The sequence below is a fragment of the Manacus vitellinus genome, unplaced genomic scaffold (genome assembly GCF_001715985.3).
Source record: "Manacus vitellinus isolate BGI_N305 unplaced genomic scaffold, ASM171598v3 scaffold_0_pilon, whole genome shotgun sequence".
NCBI classification, from domain to species: Eukaryota; Metazoa; Chordata; class Aves; order Passeriformes; family Pipridae; genus Manacus; species Manacus vitellinus.
This window is the reverse complement of record NW_021938789.1, coordinates 38,606,226-38,626,913: the sequence shown is the minus strand read 5'-3', so window position 1 is coordinate 38,626,913 and position 20,688 is coordinate 38,606,226. Positions and strand designations below refer to the sequence as shown.

The following is a 20,688-nucleotide window of genomic DNA, read 5'->3' as shown; positions in this document are numbered from 1 at the left end:
TGCTGTTGAAATATTGGCACTGCTGTGAAGTCTTTCATAAAACTGAAAAAATTTGGGTATTTTTAAATGTTGAATTTGAAAAAGTTGACAAATACTTGAAGCTGGCAAACCTGGAGCTTGCTGCAAGGTTCCGCTCAATGTTTTGTTCAGGGCTGTGGGTATGTCTCCAGTCTGGCCACTATACAGTGGCTAAATAAAAAGACCAAGCAGATGTATAAAAATTCTCAATACAATAACGAGTAAGATAAGATCACTGATTTTGTATAAGCCTTCTTAGAAGTCCCGCTGTTTGTACCATACTGTGCTAAGCAGCTTTGTAAGAGAAAGAAGTGCCTATTTGGAATCTCCTCTGCTTCATCCTTTTTTTCAGTTCATTTTTTTCCCAGGGAACCTTAACTAAGGAACGACCTTCTCTGCTGTATCACTTCTAAAAAGATTCCTAACTGTTTCTTAACGATATCCTGTTGAAATGGCTGACAGCTTTTATTTACTGGCATCCTGACCAAAGCAGAGAAGGAGCTTTTAGCTGCTTTTATGTGCATATCATCGCACTCCTCAGCAGGCCCAGACTGGTAAAAGCTGAGAGTCCAGTGTTTAACGAGCTAGAATAGCCTGAATTTGTACTTTAAATATATACAGAAGAGAGCGTATCATACTGGTAATCAGCTCACCCACACACATGCACGCCCAGGTTATCAACACAATGTCTTAACTTCCTTTGTAATGTCTCAAGCCTGTCCTTTGCTTGTATACTCTGTTTTCAAACCCTAGTCATCTGTCACCTGCTGTACTGGAACTGTTTCTGTCAGACAGCTCTACCCTTTTCAAACCATGTCTGTGTAGTTAACTGCCCCCTCCTTTCCTCAGCCACTGCTGTATAGGGCTGACCATCCTTCAAAGCCTTCATCTCCTGCTTCCTTTTTTGCCCTTTATGATAACCTGCAGGTTTTTCTCCATTTCTTTTTATCATTTGCTCATGGTGTTTTGCCACTGCCCAGGCTTGTGCCCCATGATGCCTCACTGCCTAATACATTAGTTTCCCACACGCCCTTGTAGATGGATTCCACTGTGGTGCCTTTGGGGGGGTTTGGTGGTTTTTAACTGTCTTTTTTGTGAGTGCTCTGAATATTTGCAGTGGTATGGAACTATTAAATAAAAAAACTCAGAGAAAACATTTATTCCTGCGTAGAAGTACAACATACCTGTTTTATGCCATAAAGTAAAATCCCACTGTGAGTGTTACTGGTAGCTCAAAAATGACCAAAAACTTGAACGCATTAGCGTTCCTGTCTGCGAGGTATAATGACATGCTTGCAATAGGCATATCTACTGCAATTGTTCACAAATCAAATCAAAGATCAGGCTTTCTATGTTTCATAACTGTTTTTAAAATTAAGCAAATTACATATGTGAGAACTTTCTGTATCTAAAATCTGATTTAGTGTGCATGGGCATGCATGGACAGTGCAAATGTATATTCCATATACAAATATAATGAAAAATTAAATTAGTAGCTCTGCACCCAATTTGAGTAATACAGAACTGAGCATACAATGTAATTACACTCTCTTGCATATATACATTGCACTGCCATACCTCTGTAAGTGACTGTCTACTGTTGTGGAAAAGATTTTGTTGTGCTTGAAAAGAGGAGGGCAAGGCCTGAACTGAGAGAGTTACTCATGGCAATTTTACAAGAAGCCACTTTTTTACATCTCTTGTGTTCTCAGACTAATACACCTATCTACTGTATCTGTTAATATGATTAACAGTGAACATTGTTGTCGATCCCCGTAGTTTCTTCGCAGTTCCTGGCTGCATTTGGTATTTGAATTTGACCCCCACTTCTAAGAGCCATCAGAGAATCTCAGTTCTCTTTGGGAAGACTCAGACAATATGGCTGCAGAGAGAAGAGGCCAGTCCCATGGGATTTTTAGTAGTCTCCCTTGGAATGTATAAGGACAAACATAAAAAATGTGTTTCAGTAATTTTTAGCTTTGGGGCTCAGCAGCTGTTTTTTTAGTTTATAGGTAGTGTCAGTAAAGTCAAATAACTTTCTTTTTTGCTTCACGGTCATATAACTGGTCTTTTTCAATCATGAAATTTGTAATAAAGAGGGATCAGAAAATAAATTGTCCTATCTTTACCTTAAGCTATTTCCCTGATTATTTACTTCTTTAAGGCCAAGTTAACAGAAGATTTAGTCTTCTATGTGAAAAACTTACGCATATGGAGAATCAGGCTATGCTATGCTGAATTCCAGGGTGAAAATGACCTTATAACTCTATCCTGTTCCTGTTTTGTCTGCTTGTGGAATGGGTCACTTTCCTCCACCATGTTTTGATTTTGGACTTGTTAGGTGAGCTGCTTTGCTGCTTGTTATAAAGTTAATTTTGAATGCCTAAGGAAAAACTGGGGGTTAAGATGGTTGATGTAGGCTGGGAAAAGTGTAACCAGGTGTTGAGCACATCTTTGATTTAAGTCTGGTTATATAGGCCGTCTTCTGGGTTGACCCAAAGCTTTTTGCATTTTGACATTCACACCCCATGCTACCTATCAAAAGGCAGCCTCATCAATGTCTTCTGTTGTGCATGTTTAGAAACATTCCTCCTCTGAATGAATTCTGGGATTTAGTACTCCCTTGCAGCACTCCAGGCATTTTTCCGAGTAGGTAGAAGAAAGAGGATTTCATCCAGTGTCTGTAAAACTAAAATTCCATGCAGAAAACATTGATAGCTACTTACTGGCAAAAGTATATTTAAGTATAGTACAGGTAGCATGAATAAGTTAATATTCCTTTGAGTATCTCAGGATCTCTTGTTCACTTTTTGTGCAGTTAAGTCTTCAAATTGCATCTTCCTATAATTACCTGTGGCTGATATGATCTTGATTTTGGTGACTTGGGGTGGGTTTTTTGGTGGGCTGCTTTTCTTTCTTTCCTCCCCCTCTCCCATATCTGAATACCTGTATCCTTTTCAGGCAAACTCTGATGTTTGCAACATAGTAAAATGAGGTTTGAGAATTTGCAGGGTTTTTTGTTTAGGTTGCAGACCACTATTTTTTGAAAGCTAGCTTAAAGAACCTGTAAAGACTAACTGAGATAGCAGACATATTCCCACTTCATGATGTAGAAAAAGTGTTTATTTTGGGTTTGTTTCTTGCTCATTTAATACTTTAGAATTATCAGCATTTTCAAGTCTCGTCTTTCCTGTTTTTTGTTGGCAGACTTCTTGAATTACTCAGTAAATTAGTAGTTTTCTCAGGCCTCAAAAAACAGCTATACTGTTTATCTTTAGAGGAGCTTTTGTCTGAGTCTCTTGAGTTAAATAGGGAGGTGTTAGGAAATAGAGCTAGATAGCCTGAATAAAAATTGCTCTCTGATTAGAATTCTCTTTTGGTCATAAGTTTTTGTTAGTTGTTTTTGTTTGTTTGTTTGTGTATGTGTTTTTTAATTTGAAAAGGAATTCTTTTCTACTCTGGATTTAATCTGTATTTTTTGTTTTTTTTCTTTCTTAACGTGTTGTCAACATCTATTTTTTTATGATGTGGAAAAAAATGTGAATAAAGCAGAACAAAGTGGTTAAAAGAATCCTTTTCTTCTGCTGGTTCAGAATTTATTTTAAATCCATGATTTTGCATAGCATATGTTGTTTTCCACTACAAATCAGTTACTTTTTTACAGTCCAAGCAGGAAAATAATTTAAGTGATTAATTTGGAAGCTGATTCTGTAAAAAAACCTCTTGATATCTTGGTAAATCATGGCAACGTGATAACTGTTGATGTCCTGATGTAGTGTGCCTCTCTCCAGGATAACTTAATATGCTTTCTAAAACTGAAGACCATCTGTGTAAATGTGGTTGTTAATGGGCTTTAAGTGTAATGCTATAAAAAGGAAGGATGATGGGCTGATGTGTAAATCAGTGGAAACATACAGCTGCTGCTGGGTGTGAACGTGTTGGTTGAATGAAGAAACAGGGTACCTGAGAGTGAGCTCTGCTTTTGGACCCAGTTGCTGTGTTGGAAGATGTGGAAGAAATTCTAGTTACACTTAAACATGTGTGCATGTATTTTTCAATTCTTCTATATAAACAAATAGTGAGTATGTGGGCAGATCAGCAGCTTCCAGATCATGCAAATATATGGATTTGGTGGAGCTGGGAATGATGATTGCCAAAATTAATGCCGTGATACTTCCTTTGCATGTAAATGGTGTTTTCAGAGTACTGATAACAAATTACTTAAAATGCAAGATTGGCTTTATCTTTAAAATATTTCATGTGAATGAAAAAATACAAACTCAAGAGGATAAAGTTTATCCCTTAAGAGTGTTTTAGGGGAAATGGTTGAAGCAAGTATCTTGAAAAAAAACCCGTAACTTAAATCTTAACTGCATTGTGCCAAAGAGATCCAGATAGTCCTCTGCTGGAAGTTCTGAACACAGCTAAACTATGCCCAAGTGTATATCACAGTTATTGAAGAGTTGAGGATTGTTTTTCGGATCATCATCAGTGTCCTAAACATAGTGATGAGAGCAAACATTGCTCAGAAATCAGAATCACCAATGAGAATGAAGGCATTGCATTTTCTTCCACTGGACTGTGTTTTTTGGGAGAAGAGTGATGTTATTTTTAAAATTTTTTTTTGTGGTTGGGGTGTGTGCAAATTACAGGAGCCTGGGACAGTGAAACCATTCAGTCACTGGGTGGACTTTCCAATGCCTTTTGTTAAATTTACTGCTTTTCAAGTTGTTTGCTTCCAAAGTCAAGTTAATCTTGATCTTTGGTAAAATTCTTTGCTAGTGTTTTTTTTCTCTTTTCTAGGTAAAGAAATTAAGAGCTTTTGATGGAGATGTATCAAAACTGTCTCAAGCTGATTCCTTCATGTATTTACTAATCCAGGTGCCAAAGTAAGGAGATAGCAGGTTTATTCTGTTCATGATAAATGTTGTCATTTGGCTGTCAGTTCTAAACCTGTTTGTGTACTCCAGCTATGCTCTTAGGATTGAAGCCATGGTGTTGGAGAGGGAGTTCTCACCCTCCTGTGCTTCTCTACAGGATGACATGAAAATTATAAGACGGGCAACAAAAGGTAATTAAATATGTTGGGACATGCCTAATACTCTTGTTTTTGTTAGCATGTTAATTAGTCTGCATTACGAAGACTAGAGCTTGAATTTCAGGTACCTTAGCTATTAAAAGGAAGCTAACTCCCCTCTGACAAATGCCATCAGGGTGTGCCTGGTGAATCTTTGCTTCCAAAATCAAAAATCTGGAGACTTTGGACACAAGTTCATGACCAAAGCCCGCAAGTACTGTATCTTAAACCCAGAGAAGCAAAGGTGTCCATGACCAAATGAGGATAAGTCATCTTTTGCATACAGTTTGCTCATTCCTGCACCATTCTCCTTCTCATGGAATATGCTTGTTACACTTCTCTGCTCATTCTTTCAAAGATTCATAGAGAAAGTGACTGTACTTTCTAAATTTCTCTATATGCCATTTCCTTTTGAGGTGGCAGTATTGATAGGCTAAAATCTTTATGGTAGAGAATACTATTGCTATTCGTATGTTTTCTGTTTCTGTTCTCTATGTTTCTCTATATATCTATTTTGTTCTTTACCTTTCACAAGTGTTGAAATGCTGCAGGTGATTATTTGTGTGTCTTCTACTCTGCAGGAAAATACTTAATTTCCTGTTTTCAGTTAAACATTGATGCTGACTCTTTCCAGTGTCTTCAGTGACTATTTGCCCTGTTCCTCAATAAGAAATTCCGATTTCATGCTGGAAATGTTTTTGACAGGCTAGTAGAACACTGCTTAGACTGCTTCTAGTGGTATAAAAAGGCACAGTACTAAAATATTCAACTATTAGCGCTGGTGATTAGGATAGTCCTTTTAAGTGAAAGCAAATGAAAAAAAACCTGCTGTGTTTTTCCCACCAGTGGGGATTGAACTAGTCCTTGAGTCAGGAAAATGTGCCTTAGCTTAAGATGAGGTTTGAGTTTGGCCTTTTATTATGATTTCTTTCAAATCATTGTTCTTTGTGTTTTGAGCAGACATATGTGAGGGCATATGTTATATGTAAAAGCAGCTGCACCTTAATGTCCTTCACGTCCTTCACCCAGGACATCTGTAAACTTATGAATTAATTCCCTCCAGAGGAGACACTTTGGTCTCCAACTCCTGCATCAGGCCAGTCACGCAAATTAGACTGACTGAGCCTTCCTTGTTTTCAGTCCATTTGTGTCATGTGCTCTCCATTTGGACTTTTCACTTCAGGGTTTGTTGATAGCCCGAAGTTGTTTAGGAATTATGTCTACTTTTCTATTGCTATCTCCTAGGTTTCTTTCCTTGTAATTAAGCTGAGAGAACACTCACTTAAATTTTAATGCTGACAATCACTAAGGGTTAGGATGGTCTAAATAGCGTGATGGATTCTCATCTAGCCTGCAAATGGATGTATGTCATAGTGACGCGGAGCAGGCTCTTACTATGCAAAATCTTTGGAAATTGCCTTCTCTTCTTGGCCTTGTGAAATTTGCTATTCTTTTCTGTATTCTCTTGTCTTTCTTCCTCCTTGCTTTCTCACCTATAGCTTGTTAGATCAAAGGTTATTTAATTAGTTCTATGTTCTTAGGCTCCTAATACTGAAATACAAATTTACAAGGGCTACCTGCTTCCAAAATGATAGATTACTGCATTGTGTTGAGCAGTTGAATGCAGGGTAAAAATTACAGAATGTGAACTTGGAAACAAAATAGATTTTTAAAGTATTTACGCTGCAGTTAAAAGGATTCCACCTTTTATTATGTTCATCACTCTAAAGTATAGTATATTACATTAAAACCAGCTCATGGTGATTTTCTTGCTGTATGGACACTTGCAAATTCGGAGTTATTTGGTTTGCCGTGCCACTTGTGTAATGCCAATTTATTAACTCTTTACTGTTCTGAATTTCTGCATCTCATTTCTAGGGCAATCTCTCTGGTTCCTTTTAAGCACATGTATTGTTCTTTGCTCATATGTGTAAATGAGCAAAATGTGTAAATGATTTGTACTAAATCATCTTTGATATGACTAAAGTAAAATAAATGCTGTTCTGAGTTGGTGATCATACAGAAATAAAATGATGATTCATAGCGGGAGTGGGATAAGAAGGAAAATTTAAAAACTGCCTGTTATCTTTTCAGGCCTCATGGCCAAGTCTGCTAAAAAAAGAATAATTGTTCAAAAGCCCAATCCTGGCAGATGGCAAATAGATCCTGCAGGGTGCAGAACATTTGCCTCACACTGGAATTAGTAGGTGGTGAGGTTACTTAACCACTTGCATGAGACACTTCACACATTGCAGGATTAGGCCCCAAATGTTTCCTTAGCTGATGGAAGTTGCCTTGGAAATACTACACTTGCTGAGTTAAAGTCTGAACATACACTCGGGGTTTGTCAACTGTGCTCGTGAATTGGAGTTATATAGTACCATTATTTTTCCCACGACCTCTTCAGTTTATTGTAGTTTCATGTTAAAATTAAAAAAAAAAAAAGCTTGAGATGAAGAGGAGTTTGGTAACTGACTGTGTATATTTCTAAACAAACACTTGTTAGACGGCAATTTTCTTGCTCCTTACAGAGCTAATGACTTGTGAGGAGCTGCATTCCATATTGCACTTGGTCCTTCAGGCTGGGAATATTATGAATGCGGTAAGTGACATCCAAAAGGGAGATGGCTGATGGACCATACTTCCTTGTTAGTATTGCAGTGCACTGATGTCATGCCTCAGCTGTTTGCTCATTTCTTTTTAGGGAGGTTATGCTGGCAATGCTGTTGGATTTAAGCTGTCGTCACTGCTCAAGCTGGCGGACACAAAAGCAAACAAACCTGGGATGAGTCTGCTGCATTTTGTTGCTCTGGTATAGAAAATCTATTTTGCTGGTATAAGCAACTGCTACAAATGTAGGTCCATAAGTGATAGACAATAGAAGGGGCCATCTGCCTCAGAAAAAGCAACTTTTTTACAACTTTGATCTAGTATTCACCTTTCTTCTCCTGCCACAAAATTCACCAGTTTACCTCTACCTGGTCATCCTATCCAGAAACTCATAGAAAACTTAAGTTTTTATATCATGTAAAAACTTGCCTTCATCAAACTTCATCATTGTAGATTTTCTCTTATTGTACTGAATTCTTACACTGTGGAAGTGGCTTATTTTGGTAAATATTCTTTCAATCTTCCTACTGAATCATTTGAGCAACCTTTTTGATAGTTTTTCTCCCTTGATGACTGACACGAGTTTGTAAAGCTGCTGCAGACTTTTTTCAAGCTATTGTCTTTCCTTTCAAACTTCTTGATTTTAGAAGGAAGAGGATTTAAATGCTTCTATATGTGACTTTGGTTATCTGTGTACAAACTGGCTTAACAGATTTCCAGCCAGCAAACAATAGGGTATTAATTGATGTTTGCACAGGAAACATTGTATCTGCTCAAACAATGGCATCAGTAAATTGTTCTTTCCTTGACATTCCTTATTAATACATGTGACTTATGTTCACTGGCAGAAGCAGCTATTATTGCACACTGGAAAATGGAAGCTGGAGTTTAAAGTTTCCAGTTCTAATCCCTGCCTTTCTTTAAGGGATGTCCTCCACTCAGTTGTGTTAGGATGAATGGGAAGAAAAACAATGCAAGAGAGAAACCTTTAAGTGCCCTCCCAGAAGCTTTAGAACTGTCAGACTTAGGGGCTTTGGCATGGTGGTGGAATGTTAATGGATTGTGTATGTTTTGGTTTTGTTGTGTTTGTTTCAGGAAGCCCAAAAGAAAGATGCTGCTCTTCTCAACTTTTCAGAAAAAATCGGGAGTGTTCATGATGCCGCCAGGTGAGTTAAAAGAAAACTGAGAACTTATGGTTAGACTGTGACTTGGAATTTTCTTATTTGTGAAGCAATGAAGCTTGTTCAAGAAAGTCTTGGCACAAAAACAGATCTTTACAAATGTTTACTGTAGCTTTGAGGGCTTAATTTCCATTTACTAGCAGAAGTATGCCTGCAATGTGCCTTCAGGTATGAGGTTTTTTATTACATGATCTCCATAGGGGTTTGGTAGTTCTGTCTCTGTCAAGTACATGTGTGTGTTCATTACTTTTAAAGGATGGAACTAAAAGCGTGTTACTGTTTTTTCTTAAATCAGTTTTCATCTGTCTCTGAGCAGGCTACTGTACTTTTCCAAATCTGGTATCAGGTACAGGTGCTGGCCCTGGCTTTGCTTAGATGCTTTTTGAGGTTCCATTTGCTTCTCTCTATTTGCTGTCTTGGATGGAAAATCTCAATGGCTTGTTGGCTCTGCATTTTTTATCATCCTAAAGTCTCAAGCTGCATAATTTCAAACTGAACCTGATTTGTACCTCAATAACTGTACTTGCTTATGTGAGACAGCATGATCTAAATCCCAAATCTGGAAGCCAGCAATGCTGAAGTTCTGTTCCCAGTTTTGCTACTTCCTTACTCTTGAGCTTTGGGCAATCTATTTACGTTCTTTTCCCAGCTTTAAAATGGATCCAGTCTCTTAGATCTGATGGAGAGTTAAGTAATGTCTGCAAAAGACTGAAATCTTCTGAGGAAAGGAGTGGCCATGGAGTTAATAAAAAAAATTTTTGAGGGACCACCTGTGTGGCTCTCTGCCATCCAACCCACACACCTTTTTGGCAGTCTGCCATGTGGCCTGCTGGGGAATGTAGCTTTCCTTGCCATCCAAGCCCCCTGGCAAACAGCAGGGGAACAGGCAGAATACCAAATTTGGTGATTTTTTTTTTTCCTAACCACTTTGTCCTTTGATCACATTTGTTAGTGCTGAAAATCTTCTGTTGTAATTCATGCTGAAGTCTATTCGGGGAATGCACTCTGTACAGGAAAATGAAACAAAATTAAATAGTGCCTCACCATTGGGCATGAGGAAGATCTTTAGAGAGAACTGTCATGTACAAGTTGCTTATAAATCGTCCCAATTAGAGCATGTTAAAACAACTACCTTTATGTTCTTTATGTTTTATTGTCTTGCCTTCTTTACTTGTAGACCATCCTCTTCCTCCTTCAAAGGCAGAAAAAAGTAGCCTGTATTTTCTACTGCTTTCCTTAGTTGCAAAACCACCTATGATCTGCCCAGAACAGGGAACTAATCTTTGCAGATGAAGTAAGCAGAGAAAAACCAGCACACATTATATTCATTTGTGTGCACTGACAAACTTATGCATGCTGTCACCATCTTGCTGCCACGTGCACTTCAGTCCGTCTGCCACAAATTCTTCAGCTTTACTATTCGAAAGTCATGCTGCTAGTGAAATGACCTTAGTTAGGAGTATGCGTACAGTTGTTAATCTTTAGCATTTGGGAAACCATAGTGCTTCAATTCCTAGACAAAGCCTAGCTCTCTTGTGAAGGAAATGCCATAGATTTAGAAGCATTTACTCTCTAAGTGGCTGAGAGATTTAGGTGGGAGCTCCCATTGTATGGAACGTGGGTCTCCCAGGAGAACGCTCAGATTACATCAGATCAGAGCTCCTTCCTGTGATCTTCAATTTCTGAGTTACCTCTCCATAGGAGCAGCTCTGGTAGGTAGTAGAAGGATGAAATATTATGACTGTTGGGTTTATACTGTGTAGGCTGTGTTGCTGTGACTGCTTAGAAGAATGTAGCATGCAATTTCATGATGCCAGATGCTACTGCCAAAATGGGTAGTCCTGGCTGACAGTCCCTTGTGGCCCCCTTTTTGTGGCAGCTCCTGCACTCAAACAATGATGTAATCAATTGGACCAAGCAGAAGAAGCAAATTGGCTCTTCTGTTTTCCTAGGTTAATTTTCGGTACACAAGATGTGGCTTGGCCATCTAGAAAATGAGTGCTAGCACAGGCACCAGGGAGAGAAAAGGAACATCTGGTCAGATGCAGGGTGGCATTACCCTTTCTCGTGGTAAGGGTGGGTAGGACTGGCTGGAGTTAATTGTGAAACCACACCCCATGGGAATCTTTTGAGGTTGCAAATAAGAAGAAATGTGCTTATCTCTCTCCTAACCCTCAGTGTCTGCTCTGGAGAGATTTCCTGAACAGGCAGGTCTTATTTGATGGCCAGGTTGCACCTCATGTAAAACATCCATTTTTGCAGCATGTTGTGGCTAACCTGTGGGCCACTTCTTCTCCTTTGATAAACATTGTCCTTATATGCTATTTTTAGGTTATCCATCGATAATGTAGAAGCAGAGCTCCACTCGCTGTCCCTCAAGGCAAGATCTGTTAAAGACAGCATCCGACGAGACCCAAAACTCTTTCACCAGATGGAAAGCTTTCTCCAGGTTTGTAAGATATTGGTGTTAGTGTCACCTGAATGCAGGAGCATTCTTCAGATGAATTCAATTTGTATGGACATGTTAATAAACAGAAGTGTTATTTTAATACACCTCCCCTATCAGTTGTACAAAGGTGTTCCAACCTCATGCTATTTGTCAAGTAAGAGTGTTGGACTGTGTTTTTACAGGGAGGGATAGTGAGTGTACATTGCCCCAGGCTTGTTAGGCAAGCATGTTTAATGAATGTGTAATGACTGATGAAGATCAGTAGTTAAAATATAAGACAATTTGGAGTGGTCAATGGTTTTGTACTTTGCAGCTGCCCAAAATGTAGTATCTCTGTGTTACGTTATACTGGAGCACGTCAGTTTTAGCTGAGGCTGTGCAGTAAATATAAATCTTTGTTGCTGGGTGTTTGAAGAGATACTAGCAGCTGGAAGGTTAAGGAACTGTTTTCTCTACTAATTTACCCTTAGCACAGTGTCTTATTGTGAGCCATTCCATTATTTCCAGGTGGGTTCACCTTTTTTTTTTTTTTCTTTTAGTACTGCAATGACTTTACAGGCCTGAATGTGTATAGCACTTAACTTTAAAGCAGAGTTCTTGGTATTTTCTGAGTATGTGGTGATGCTTGGAGAAATACATATTATACTTCAATTAAATTATTTTTCTGTTTCATGCTATAGATAGTTATTAAAAGTAAGAAGGCAGGTGTTGATCCGGAACTTAACCGCCCTGATTTTCCACTTGCAAATATAGTTAATAGTCCCTGCAGTTTTGTAGGAGATGAAAAGCTGATGAAGAAAGGGGTGGGTTAAGATTGAAATACTTGTCCTCATTCACTCTGAATTGTTGGCTTTTATCCATTGCTCCCAGACTCTTTAATGTTATGTTTTAACATGTTTGGGATTTTTAAAAATTTAATAGCTGGTTTTATGTAACACTACAACCTTGTTTAGGCCACATTCCAAAAGAAATGTTGGGAAAAAAATCATTTTACAAATGCATACCTTACATAAACACTTCCGTTTTTTGTTTCTAAATTAAGGTGATAGCCAAGCTGATATAAAAGTCAGCTTTGATTATCTCACCCTCATGAATAAAGTACCGAATATGTGGGAGGGACTAATTTTCAATGTATGCTTTTATCAGTTGTCCAGTTTATCTTCAGTCCAGGTTTTATTGTGAGCCTTTTTTTTTCTTTTTTTTCTTAAGACTAGCAAGTCATATTTGTTCCTACCCTACTGGTATAATCTTCCAGGTAACTTCCTGAAAGCAGGATTGGCTCAAATGGTCATCAGTGCCTCCAGCTGCCTTTTCCCACCCCAGCATTACATTATCAAAAGTATTTAGGTGTCCGTGAGTTAGATTCTGAGAACATACTTGTCTGAAAATTATCTTTTCTCATCAGGTTACTTTAAATCACATGTGGTCTCAGATCTGGCAATGGGTGAGGATAGAAGCGAGTGGCTGGTGATGCAGATAGAGGAGACAGGAGCACCTGAGCCAAGTGTTTTAAGCAGTTCTGCTGCTCAGAGTCTAATCACAGCCTTATTCTCTTCCTCCTCAATCTCTTTGCACTGATTTACTCCCATCCTGTCTGTACAGCTCTACATTTATGATTCAAAGTGCTAGTTTATGGGAACGTTTTCTGGATGTCTTAAAATATACATATTTCCAGCAGTTCCTTGCCTTTCTGGCATGAAAACCTTTTTTTATCATGGTCTAGGGTCACCTTAGGAAGGAATTGATTTTGTGATGTATATCCATGAATCTATTAATGTACTTTTCTGGAAGAGTGGGGAGGGGAAATTAATCCTTTATGCTTAGTCGAAAGTTGAAGGGGAAATGGGAAACTAAGGAATGAAGAACTTTTAAGGGGCTCCCTGGTGATCTGTCAGTGTCCTAGTACAGTCTTTGATTTTACTCATCTAAAAATTAAAGTTCTAAGTTTGTTCAAGGGCTTTTGGACTTTTTCCTGGTGTTTATCCATTTCTCCTGACCTTCTTTACTCTGTTTGCTGAAATGACATGTTTCCTCATTAGTAGGAGTTCTCCTTCAAAATGTTAATTTCCCAGGTTCGGGAATAAGTTCTAGGTTGGAACATGAACTTTATAAGTTCCTAATATATACATGACCTGTAGTGACTTTAATTTTCGTGTGGTTCATGCTGTGTATGGTTTTTGCTGCAGTTTGCTGTAAGACATCTAAAGGAGCTTGAACACCAGAAACGAGAATTGCAAAAGGAGGGAAATGCTCTCATTGACTTTTTCTGTGAAGACAAAGAAACTATGAAGTTGGATGAATGTTTCCAGATATTTAGGGACTTCTGCATAAGATTCAACACAGCTGTCAAGGTAAGAATGCTGAAGTATACCAAGATGAAGGAGGCATTGGTTACAGTTTTGGTTCAGCAAAGTCTACCTATTGTTACCAGTATTTTTAGACTTTTATAAATAGTATGAATTAGTTGGATCCACACATTTCTTTATTTCTGTGCCTTATGCAATCTGCATTTGACAGCACTTTGTGTAACAGCTTTAGTTCAGAAAAAAAGAGAACAATCTGGATTCGTAGCAAGCTGACAGGATGTTCAGCTAACATGCCTGTACCATTAGCTTACCTAAGCTTTGCCACCCAAGACAGCACGTAGTTACACGTGTGTGTGGACATTATACAAATGTACAAAACCACATGGTGATCACTATTGCAGTCAGTTTAGCAAGAGATGACTTCATGCATATACGTTCAAATATTTGGGGGATTTAATTCATGGTCACACGTTACGAGTGGTTGTTGGATAGCTATTAATTTGAGGTCCAATGGGGATTTTCTTTCTCTCCGTAGTAAGCAGCTACACTCTAAAAAATTACAAATCAGACTCTTACTTGGAAATATTGAGAAGATTTGCTTACTAAGCATGGACTAACCACTGTTCCTGCAAAATTAAGAGAACAATTCAGAATAAAGATGGCAGTTCTGACGAATGTGATGTGTGGACCGCGAAACCAGCAGTTTAAAGAGATGGCTTGTACCGCAATGGCCATATGCATATATTTCAAATGTTTAAACATTTTTTACCATTTTTTAACATGTCTTTATGTGCTTAAAATAGATTTTTCATTTGAGTAAAATCTCCTAAAACATGTTCTGGGTGGGGTTAAAATTTTCTGCGTCTAATATGGAATATGATGGTAATAATATCTACACCTCTTTTTAACCATTTGCCTTTGCAATGCAGTATTTAAAACTGAGCTTTAGCATTTGGCAAGAATTCATTCTGTTGTTTCATACGTGTGAAAGCAAGCTATCTGCCACAGACATTTTTCCTTTCTTAGCTGCTCAGGTTTCTTAAGTCTCTAATGCATCTTATCTTTCAGAGCCCAGTGTAGTCTCAAATCTACCTTAAGAGGTGTAGATTAATCCATTCATCAAAAAGCATTAGGCTTTTGTTTACTGAAAGCTTTCAGGTGACTTCTTCTAGTTATGCAGCTCTTCTGTTGTCACAACAGTGGGAAGATCAAACTAGACAGTGCTTCAGACAAATAGAGGTGTGTTTTTTTTAAACAGTGTGCCAATGATCAGAGCAGATTTAACAACATGCTGGAAAACTATGTAATTTTCAAACCCTCTGTCAAGACCAGCCTCCCACTTCTTTGTTTTACTACCGCTGTACTGGCTGCAGCAAACCAGGTTCTTCATTTCAGAAAGTGACCCAGAAAGCTCAACCAAAGGTACAGCTGGATTAAATCTGAAGCCTAGAGGTGACAGTTAAATTTTGATATTCGCAGGAAATCACCGGTAATTATTTTAGTAAAAAGGTGTTACTGTGTTGTCTTTCAAACACAAACTACCTCTTCTATGGCTTCCTGAATCAAAATCCCTCAGCCTAGCTGCCAAAATCTCTATCCTATCCTGGGCAACCTCTCTACAGTAGTTGCCAGTTTTTGAAGCCAACAGTGAATATGAGATCCAGAATTGGAGTGAGACATTGATAAATGGTCCTTGAGTGGTGTCAGTTGATGTCTAAGTATTGTGAGGCATTGTGTTAACTTCTCTATTTGCTTCCATATGCAATTAAGCAATGATTTTTTGCAAAATATCCAATCTGTAATGATAGAGGGAAGTAGCACTGTGTAGAAATTGCACTTGCTGAGGAACAATTGCAATTGTAGTAAGGGTGGATGGAAGGACTGTGGTGTTAACTGTGTGCTTGTCAGACAAGTTTGTCTTAAAATACAAATGGAATGGTTAGATAGATGTTTACTCACCTGATAAAACTGCCAGCTTTAAACTTAGTGAGGACTTGAAGCTCTCCATCTTATAGCAGGAACTTTTTAACTGGACCAAAGTGGAAGCTGGTTGGGCACTGGAACAGGCTCCCCAGGTCACAGCACCAAGTTCAAGAAGCATTTGGACAATGCTCTCTGGCACATGGAATGATTTTTGAGCCTGTCCTGGGCAGGGCCAAGAGTTGGACTTCGATGATCCTTGTGGGTCCCTTCCAACTCAGGATATTCTATGACCTGACATCTACTTGGGTGTGATAGATCACGTTGCTGGTCTTTGCAGGGACTTGTGCATTTTTTGTCTACGCTGACCAGACTGATGTGTTGTCAGCATTAGTTATGTGGGGAACTGCTCTCCACAGGGTTAATAGTTGCAGGCTGTGGTTGCCATGGTGATTTCATGTGTGCATATTTATTGGAGATTGGGAGAGGATGATAGCAGTAGGAGCTAACTTCGATGGGAAGAAATAAAGGGAGCAGTAAAGCAGCGTGTCTTGTTCTCATGCATAGGACACTGTCCTCTGGAGTCATGTATTTATGGTTTTCCCGTTTAGGAAAACAGGGAGCGAGAGATGCAGGAACTTCATAGTCTGCAAAGGCGAAAGGAGCTGGAGGAGAAGCGTCGATCCTGGGCAGCTGGAGAGCTTGGGAGCTTTGGGCGGAGCAGCAGTGAAAATGATGTGGAGATGTTGGCCAAAAAAGGACTTGGAGAGTTTCTTCCCTTCTTGCAGCAGAGACCTCAAAGCCCTTTGTACAGAAACACAAATTCTAGACGCTCTCGACTTTCTTTGGGGATTACTGCAGACAGGGAGTTGCAGAGTTTCCTGGAAATCTCAAAAGACGAGGATCCAAACAAGTTTAACAGCCTTCCCCGTGCAAACACCCGACAAGCAAGACCAAACGTAGCCTGGACTGAATCCAAAGAAACAAGAGATCTCAACTTAAATACCTTGAATTTACACCAACAGTCTGAAATGGAAGTGAAAGGTGGTGGCCTAGTGCAGGTGCCTCCAGCTCAGCCCAGTCACTTCAGCAGCTCAGCTGGTCCTGGTGCCCATTATTCACAGAGGAGCACTGACTACAACATGCACACTTCCAACATTTCCTGTGAGGAGTCTACAGATTTAAATGCTCTGGCCCTGGCAATCGAGGAGCGTGAACTTGTTAAAGGATTGCATAAGTTTGATATTCAAGGAACAAAGCCTGCAGAGGATGCACCTTTAATATATTTAGAGGATGGTGGTGGAACAGACTTGGAGACTCTAGATGATCTAAGCTTTCATTCCCAGAGCACTGCCGATGACGACCTGCCTCCAGCTTGCAGAAGTTCCAGAGAGGCCCATGACCATCAAGCCAAGGCAGTGGGTTGCAAGAGTGAAGCTTCAGAGCCCAGCAGCAGCAGCCCCATGTCTGTGGATACAAGTGTTTTGGGAAGTAAGGAGGATGGGCCAATGTGCTACGTGTCAGATACAACAACTGATTGTTCTTTGACATTGGACTCTGAAGAGGGAAATGATTTTAAATCAACAGGTAATGAAATAAGAAGTGAGGCTGTCAAAGCATGCTCTTCTGGGAATGATGCTCAACACAGGGCTAGAACTCTCTTCTCAAATCTGAATTCTGCTTCTGGCAAGGACCTGTCTCTTCACACCTCTCCAAATGATAAGGACGATGCCAATAGCAAACATATGATTCCTAAAGAAAAGCCCATAAAAAATAAAGATCCAGCAGGACCAAAGAGAAACTCTCTAAAAGATAGATCTCCAAGCTCCTCAAAACCCACTGGCCCTCGCCCTAGCCACACAGCTCCTTCCAGACCTGTCAGAACTTTGAATGCCTCTGAGAATGAAAGTATGAGGAAAGTGGTGCCTATTTCTCGGTCAAACAGGGCACCGAGCAGCGTGAAAAAGCCAGAAGCCAAGCCAGTCCCTCGTGAAACTAGTACAGTGGAAAGTCGGCTGTCTCATCGCAGCTCTGTCCGAGGCACAACAGACACACTGCCAAGAAGTCCTTACAGGCACAGCATGTCAGTAGAGGAGCCAAAGTTACGAAGGGGCACTGTCACCTCAAGCAGTGCTCATTTTGAGAGGGACAGAGTCTCTCTCAAGAAGCCAAGCTCTAAACCTGTTAGGAGTAATGTCAAATCAAAGACAGACGAAACAAAGATGTGTCGCTCCAGTGTAAAACCCCAGACTCCTACAGATGACACCAAGGTTGCCACAGTCAGTATTCCCAAAACACCATCTGCTGTCCCAAACTTTGCAAGGAATACAGTGGCCTCTTCTTCAAAGCGTGCAAAAGTGGATCTATCCAGCTCATCCAGACCTCCAACCATCACAAGGTCTGTGTCCCAGAGGCTGCCTAAAGTGAAGCCAGCAGCAACCTCTGATGATCCAAATCCAAAGGAGAACAGTATGAGTACCTTAAAGAGAGCGAGTAGTGCCAGAGTGGTTGGGAGAAGCATCCTGCAGGGAGAAGCCGTCAGCACTACAGCAGAGCCAGCACCAAAGGAGCAGGGAACAGTGGAAAAGGCCTCTCTTAAACTGAAAGATGCAAACCGGACCACAATTGGTAAAATACTGAAGCCATTACTGAAATAAGGGAGAGGTGTTTTTTAACCTTGCAATGTGAACACTTGTTCAAGCACTGGATGTCTATGTAGTGAAATTCCTTAAAACAGTAATATTGCCGATAAATGGCATCATGTGCTCATTAAAGTACAGCACACTTTGGAAAAGGTCAAGTAGTTGTGTTCTGGTCTAAATCCTTTTTTATGAATTTGAATGTATTTGAACCTACTGTGATGGAATGCAAGCAGAACAGCAAATCTTTGTGTTTATGATACAGAAGGTCACCAAAAGCCAAAAAGTTTTAAGAAGTTTTAACTACAAGATGAAACACTTTGTGACAGAAAACATGGATATAGGCCAGTTTTTTTGTGTACATAAGATTCTTCCTAAGACTCAAGCCTTTGTGCTGGTTGGTTTTCTTACTTGATGTCAAAATGAATCCTGTGGAACAGTACTGAAAACAAACTTAGGTGATTGTGCTTTCCATTGCTTTCAATTCCTTGGATTCGGGAGCTCTTTTTGCCTGTTGCGAAGTCCATTGCTGGCAATTGGACAGACTGGGAACTGCTGGCCAAAAAAATGTAGAACAAGACATTTGCTGTTTTGTGGCGGCTATCTTTAACCTCTCTGAAGAATTTATAGCATGTTTTATGAATGTGTATGTGTGTCTGGAAAAGGCTTTCTGCTGGGCAGGAGGCTTGTTCTCCAAGAATGTGGCAGCACTGTCTTGCATGCACACGTAGATATGGCTGGTGCTGCATCGAATAGCACAGCTGGAGGCTGTGCCTGTTGGAAGGGCCATCTGTAACCATTGGGATGATGACTACTCCTGACTTGTTTTAATCACAAGCAAACTTGCCAGCTTTTGGTCATACAGAAGTGCCATATATTTATGATACATATCAGGATGTTTGCAGTTCAACTCTTGAAGGCTGCAATGTAGTGCCGAGCACTTTCTTACCATTCCATGTTTCCACTGGTTTATATACTACCAAATTACTTGAATGTTGCAATGGCTCTGGTGAGCCATTAGTTTCCCTGCCTCCTCCTCCTTCTCCACTCCCTCTCCTTGTCAACAAGAATATTTAGCATGAAACACAGAGCTTATGCATGACAGTGTTTTTGTAGAGCTCCTTGGTTGCTTCAAATGTGGCTTTTAATGTTTAAAGACTTTAAAGGAATTAAACTAGTATTTGATAAGCTTTTTGCAAAATAAAAACTTTTTTTTTTCTGCAGATACAAATTTTAACTCCTGTCATACTAAGATAAAGAGAATGAGGGAAAACTCATTCAGCATGCTGTGCATCTTCCCAAGAGAAATGTAGGTAGGTAGGGAAACTGCTGTTCTCCTAAGCATCTTATTTAAAGAGTTGCCTTTTATTCATTTACGAAGAAAGCCTCATTTAAGAATAAAATAAAAAATAAAAGGAAAATCTCTTTGGACAAGTGGCATTGACTTATTAGTGGTAGATCTGTTTGTCTGCTTTATCCCTCAGTGCTGGGAGAGCATAATTCAGTGAGAATGAGCCATTTAATTGCTCACATTCTTCTCACGGGCTAGTATCAGGGACAGCTAGCTTTGAGGTTTGAATTTGGCAAGGCACCTTTAGCTCCTCCCATGTACCAGCAAATCTTGATGCAGACATCATACCCAACCACCATGAAGTATTGCATAGGGCCTCTTGTTTGAGTCTGTCCCACAGGGAGAATTTCTATAGCCCACTTATTGGCAAGAGCAAATATTTTGCTTGAAATGCCATAAGCTTTTTGGATACTGCCTCCCTTGTGGGTTAGATAAAAAAGCATCTCCCTTCTTATTTGTATCTGTGTGGATGTATGCACATCTGCAAGAGCAGATTATTCTCTTTTTTCCTTTTTTAAAAAGAAAAAAACAACAAATTTTATTGGTAGTAAGCTTGAAAAATAATTTAAATGTGTTTGGAACATGTAAATAAATTTCTATAAATCGGTGTAAAAGAAAACTGACTGTATTTAATGGAACATTTATACATTTCGGAGTAACTCGGTAGTTTAATAAAGTTCCCATGTACTGGGTATGAGGTTTGTACATTCTCTTTCCTGTTATACTCTTGGCTTTGGTCCTGGAGATCTCAAGCAACTGAGTCTGGGTGTAGGTGACTGAGGAAAGACTTTAAGGCAGAAATCGTGATTTCTTTTTGTACTGAGACATGCAATTGAACGTCAGTTTCTGAATGTTTCTGAAGTGGGACTTTCTGCACATCTTGGGGTATAACATGGAAGGCATTAGATGGTAGATGCAGCACTTTGTGTACACATTGTATGTTGTGGCCAAGGCAAATGTTCATGGCACTGACAAGTCTGGATCTGTCGCTATCTTCATGCCTTTGAGCTTAGCACACTTTATTGAGAAATTCTGGTTTACAGCTCCCAGGACTGTGGAAATAAAGAATGACCTGTTTTACAGGAGCAGGTGGTGACTTTTACACTGCAATTCTGAATTTTTCAATTTTGTCCCATT

The 20,688-nt window shown here is 39.5% G+C and overlaps 1 protein-coding gene across 1 annotated transcript in view; it reads left to right on the top strand.

Moving 5' to 3' along the window:
- FHDC1 (FH2 domain containing 1) overlaps nt 1–20,245 on the top strand; it is a 31,733-nt gene extending 11,488 nt beyond the window's left edge. Inside the window, exons 4-11 of the mRNA XM_018071701.2 lie at nt 4,822–4,907; nt 4,989–5,089; nt 7,627–7,697; nt 7,800–7,907; nt 8,801–8,871; nt 11,218–11,335; nt 13,522–13,686; nt 16,173–20,245. Coding sequence (XP_017927190.1) covers nt 4,822–4,907; nt 4,989–5,089; nt 7,627–7,697; nt 7,800–7,907; nt 8,801–8,871; nt 11,218–11,335; nt 13,522–13,686; nt 16,173–18,218 — 2,766 coding nt within the window. The 3' untranslated portion in view covers nt 18,219–20,245. The remainder of the gene's footprint in view (nt 1–4,821; nt 4,908–4,988; nt 5,090–7,626; nt 7,698–7,799; nt 7,908–8,800; nt 8,872–11,217; nt 11,336–13,521; nt 13,687–16,172) is intronic.
- Nucleotides 20,246–20,688: the final 443 nt, after the last annotated feature.